The 5,837-nt window shown below is 29.3% G+C and overlaps 1 protein-coding gene across 1 annotated transcript in view; it reads left to right on the forward strand.

Annotated features, from left to right (window-relative positions):
• The window catches only part of LOC117179955 (adenylate kinase 8), a 7,780-nt gene extending 5,486 nt beyond the window's left edge, over positions 1–2,294 (forward strand). The window contains exons 10-11 of the mRNA XM_033372210.1: positions 1,295–1,469; positions 1,597–2,294. Coding sequence (XP_033228101.1) covers positions 1,295–1,469; positions 1,597–1,863 — 442 coding nt within the window. The 3' untranslated portion in view covers positions 1,864–2,294. The remainder of the gene's footprint in view (positions 1–1,294; positions 1,470–1,596) is intronic.
• The last annotated feature ends 3,543 nt before the right edge of the window (positions 2,295–5,837 follow it).

Here is a 5,837-nt window from a genome sequence, read left to right on the forward strand (position 1 = left end):
GAGGGAGCTCTTCTTAATATTTTGACACCAAAATCATGTCGATACACCTTACCGACTGCGAGTAAAGCCACCCACGCTTTAACTTGACAGACTGTATACAAGTGTTACCTGAGAAATCTTTAAACACTTAGTGTTTTCTTACAAGTGTTCTTTGAAAAAAAAATTAATACTTCAGAACTCTCGATAGGTATTCAAGTTTTTAAACATATTTGAAATATGATATTGCGTAATTTTATTTTTTTTGTCTGGTTATTTACGTTGCATAAAAGCCTATTTTACTTTAAGATTTTTTGCGAGGACAACATTCTCTATAACTCTACTATTTTTAAGTTTGACAATAATTAAATAATCTTCAAATAGAGTATTTTTATACAAATTTTTTTCTTTAAAAGAACTGTTTAAAGGATTTCAGCCATAGAAAAGTTTAATTTAAAAATTGGAAATAGGAGAGTTGTACCGAATGTTTTTCCTTAAAAATAAGCTATTATTTATTAAAATTGATCCAATTTTCACATTTTTGTGAGAAGTGATATTAAAAAAATCAGTCGTGAAATGCATTGTTAAAATATATATTTTTTTAGTTAAAATTTTTTTCAATAAAATTTTTCAGTAAAATATTTTTTTGTATTCTAAAAAAGATAGAAAAAGTTTTTCAGAGATTTGATTTTTTGCACGAGAAGTTGTTAAATAAAAATTTAAAACAAATTGATTAACTCTGAGAATAAATATTAAAAGTAATTTTTAACTATATTCATTTTGTTGATAAACATAGGTATATTATGAGTAAAACTTTAATCATTAAAATATTCACGCATATTTCACCTTACCTACAAATGTTACTGATGTATCAATTTCTCTCGCAATATCGATTTCGGTCTCTCCTTTTTCAATGCGATCAATTATTTTCCATTTTTCTTTCAAAAGAAGTTTTTTCTTTTTCGGTCAAAAATTGCTAGCCATTTATGTATGAATTAGTAGTACTTCAAATTAAAGGAAGAATTAAGTATTAACCGCTTTAGTACGTTCCATTGAATGCAATTTTTTTCAATTATATTTGCGCGCGAACAATTTGCTTAATCCTTGCGCATGCATATGTCGGCAGTGGGAGCAAAGCAAGTAGGGGAAGTCGCGATATCTGGTAGTGCGATAAGTGGGAGGGTACTGCATTGAAGATAAGAAATATTCGTGATAAAATAAATCTACAATAGGATTTAATCTTTTACTTTATATCCTTTGAATAACATTTCTTATAATAGAGAGGATCTTAATTTAATAACATTATAATTATATTTAGAGTAATTTTTGTGGACGTTGATGGCTGTACTCTTCGGGAACGATTAGTCGCACGTCGATATAATGTAGTTACGGGAAGTGAACATAATATAAGTTCAAAAAATACTGCTGAAATATTCGTTAGCGGGGCCTTAGGAATTCATCCAAGAGATTATCGAAGTGCGATAGAAGAGGATGTAAGATTTTAATTCTAAAACTTGTTTGACACTTTAAATAATCTACACAACACTTCTAGTGTTTTTCTTATATTTAAAAAAAATCTAGAATATGTTAGAACTTTTCACTAAAATAACTGGATAATAGATTTGTGAGTACGAGGAGAATGTCAATGAACTGAAAAAATATGCGGGGGAATCGGCTCAGGTGATTGACGGAAATGCAGAGGAAAAGATTGTGAGGGAGAAAATTGAGGCATGTTTGATAAAAGCAGCACCAAGTGCACCACCGAGGATATCTCAACTTCCGCCGGAAATTAAATCCTCTCAAATCGAATTCGATCCTTTCGATGAACCGGATCCACGTGTTTTTGATCAAATTCGAGAACCAGAATCTACCCTTTCTTTAATATAAGAAAAGAAACGAATCATGTTATTTTTTACAGAAAAATACAAATGCCAACAGAATCTTGTAATAAATTAATGTTTGAAATTGTTTCTTCCAGCGAAGAGATTTAATTTTCAAGATTAAAAGTTGACCAAATATTTTCGTAGAAATTCAAAAATATTTTGTCATTTTAATAGAAGTCTAGTTGATCTAAGGCAATTTTTTTGGCTCATACTAGAAAAAATTAAAGTCAAACAACGAAGTGTTTATCATAGATCGGGAAACCGGGAATTAGTCCGGCATTTTGAGCACAAGGAAAAAGTCGCTAAATAAGCAATTTCTGAAAAACAGGGAATTTTCAGATTTGTATAATTCAAAATTGAATGTTCCTTTCGTAGTATATATCTAAGAATTCAAAGTACCTTTTATGTATGACACCAAAAACTTCCTGTTAGCATATATTTAAAATAAAAATTTCAAACATGGGAAATCGAAATTTATATGATTAATCACTAATAACTGGCACAATAGAGTTATAATTGAGTGATGCTCTAAATGTTTTGTAAATACATTAACAAGCCGCTTTTTGAGAAAAACAGATTTGAAATTGGAAAGTGCGTAAGTTCACGTGTTATATAATATTATATTTTCCGATAATTTCACAATTTATTTTTATTTGTATACAATTTATATTCGGAAATAACATCAGTTGTTTCCTTGCGCAGAATTTTTAGTGCGGTTTGTTAAATCACTGACTTCACACTTTGTCCCCTGTTCCCCTCATTTCCCTTTTTTGAAAAGGAATTCCTCTTTATTCCCTGTTTTCAAGTAAATTGTCCTTTTTCCCTTCTTCTTTTTTTCGCTTAAATTTTAACTAAATTAAGGGAACCTAAATTAAATATTCATCTTTTCGTGATGGAAATTCGTCCAGTTGGATTTATTGAAAAGTTTTTAAATTAAAAAGTTCTATTATTTGGTAAAAAATTCAACTGTATATTTCGTTAAACACTAATCTTTTTTGTTCGAAAATTTAATTGTTTTGTTATAGATTGTTCTTGATAGAAAATCTGTCCTTTTGTGTTCAAAATTAGTTTTTTGGTAGAAAATTAATTTTTGTTTTTGTTGAAAAATTACTCTTTTTTTATTAAAAATTGCACATTTTCGTGGAAAATTTCAACTGCTTTGTTAATTAGTCATATTTTTTTGGTTTAGGTTCAACTGTTTTGTTAAACATTCGTATTTTTGGAGAGAAAATCATTCTTTTGGTTCAAAAATTTATCTGTTATCAGAAAAGTAATATTTATTTGATTCAAGATTTAACTTTTTTTGCTGAATGTTAATTCTTTTTAATTCAAAAGTCTACTATCATATTTTCGAGTTAGAATTCCTCTCTTTTGGTTAAAAATTGTAGTACGTGTTGGAAAACTGAAGGGTTTTGTTGAAAATTCAAGTTTTTTCTTAAAAAGTCATCTTTTTTGGTCGGAAATTTAACTGTTACGTTGAAGATTCATTTTCGTAGATTAATTTTTTTTGTGGTTGAAAATTTCAGTATTTCGACTTAAAATTTTAGGAGCATGGTACCTACATTAATGTTTTTTTTAAAGAATTTATTCTTCCATAATTATTACCCTGATTTCTTAAATTAATTTATTTGCCCTGTTTGGAGAGCATTTTTGGTTTATAAAATATTTATTCTTTTCTAATTTTTATAAGAAACAGTTAGTATTGAATAATTATTAATATAAACGCTTGAAAGTTGACCGTGAAAAATTAAATTTCATCCGGGAAAATAGCCTGCAATTTTGTTTGAAGTTTGAGTCGAATTGGTGCTAATAATTTGAAAGAAAACACTTCAAAATGTATGGGTGTGGAAATAAAAATAATAAAAATGTAAAGGCTTTAAATTTCTAACTTTCGGACCAACATTTTTTAACTGATTTTAACTTCATTCAAATATATTGGCTCTTTATTTTCTTCTGTAATGAGAGGGCGTATACGTGTTATGATATTAGTGAATAGTATTAATCCTGCATGAAAGTAGGGGATGAAAACGTGCTACCCCTGCAGAATTATATGATCCTGGCACGCGAAACATCCTGTTTTCGCCACGTCACACTTCGTAGTATCTACAATACTCTCATAATCGATTACGATCTATTATTTTAATCTGTTAATGTACATACATTTTGAAAATCGTTTCTGATTATAGTCAGTTAAATGTTTCTGATTAAAATAATAGCCCAAGATTTTCAATTATAATATGAAGAATCTTTACAAAAACCAGTGATACTTTGTGATAATTAAAAATATTTGCTAGTTTTAAATATTGTTTATTTGACTATTTATTGATGGATTTAATATAGAATTGAAGCTGGAATCTCAAAAAGAAAAACGAAGGCTATATTTTGTTATAGAAATTTATTTTTGATTCCTATATCTGTATACACATGTAAAAATGAAGGGTTGTAGTACAGAACTAAATAAACACACATTTTCAGAATATATGCTTTTTGCATTAAAAATTCTTTAAAAATCAAATACATTTTGTGTTAAGAGGATTTGTTCGAAATCTCATTATTGATATAGTGATAAAGATTTGTAACTCTGAAACAGATAACTGATTCTTTGTACTGGTCTTCCATATTTTTCTTTTGTTTTTAACTGCCCAATCTCTTACCTCCTTTTAAACGTCTTTCCTATCATATTCCTCTCCCTAAAAGTTTTTGAATACTGTAAAATAATAAAATACTTTTAAAAAATACCTCAAATAACACTTTTTTCCACTTTTTCATCGCCAAATTGTCAATAAAATTCCACCTTAAAATTTAACATTTTTATTTTCTACAAAAAGACACTTTGATGAGGTTTATTTTCCCTTTACTTTTTGGCTTGCGATCAGAAATGATAATTCTAAAAATGAATATCCTTTATTTATAAAGAATCATATATCTTTCTTTTTTTTTATATATACCTTTCCGCGAAAAATCTCTGTTACGGGGCGACACCGCCACATTAAATTTCTATTTTTCCGGAAAAGAATTTTTTTGTTTTTTATGAAAACTTCCTTGTTGTTATTCAGTCTCTCCATGTCTCGGGAGCAAGTTTTATTATTTTTATCGATTAAAAAATATATTTTGAGTCGCTATCCAGAAACATTTTTCAAATCCCATGGCATTTGAACCTCCAAATTCTTGAATGATTTAGTATTTACACGGAATTGGTTAACTTTATTCTCCCAATTTATGAACTCAGTATCTCGAGAATAAGTTTTCAGCTCGTGAGTAAACTTTTGTTTTATCTTTGAATGGTGGTAATTGTGGTGATTTTTAGTTACGTACTACAACCCTTTAATTGTATATGGACGGCTTGTGACGATTGGTATGCAAACTTGCGCAGGATGAGAATTTCGTCCATGCGACCTTCCTCGCTACATGCATCCTTGATCCGGAAATATGCTTCACGTTTGAGGCAATTAAATCCATTAGCCCACTCCGCGGTTGGTTAGACTCAACTACCGAGTTTCGAAAGCTTTTGAACTTTGTTGATGTAATTGTGAATAATTGGCTTTCAATTTAATGGTCCAATGCGGACGCAAAGGCAACGTTGAATCGATGACCCACCCCACTATGTAGAATAAAATACGCAACACAATACCGCTTAAAATTAACGAAAATTTATTATTATTTTTAAATTTATTTGACTAAATTCCATCCAATTTTTTCTTAAGTCTCAATTTATATGTTTTTCAAAGTATTCATTAATCATCATAGATCTAGCAATACAAAATTAAAGAGTTTTTTTCGAAATGTCGCCGTTTCTATTAAATCACGAAATTTCAGTAAAAATAGCCAATTCAACGATCTGGGTTATTTATAACGAAATTTCGTGATTAATAGCCAATTCAAATACGAGGGTGGATTGATAAGTTTCCGGCCTGACCAAGAGATGGCGCCACTAGGCCTACCTTGAGGTGGCGTTCTATAGTACCATCCTTAGATAGC

The sequence above is a fragment of the Belonocnema kinseyi genome, chromosome 9 (assembly GCF_010883055.1).
Source record: "Belonocnema kinseyi isolate 2016_QV_RU_SX_M_011 chromosome 9, B_treatae_v1, whole genome shotgun sequence".
Taxonomy (NCBI): domain Eukaryota; kingdom Metazoa; phylum Arthropoda; class Insecta; order Hymenoptera; family Cynipidae; genus Belonocnema; species Belonocnema kinseyi.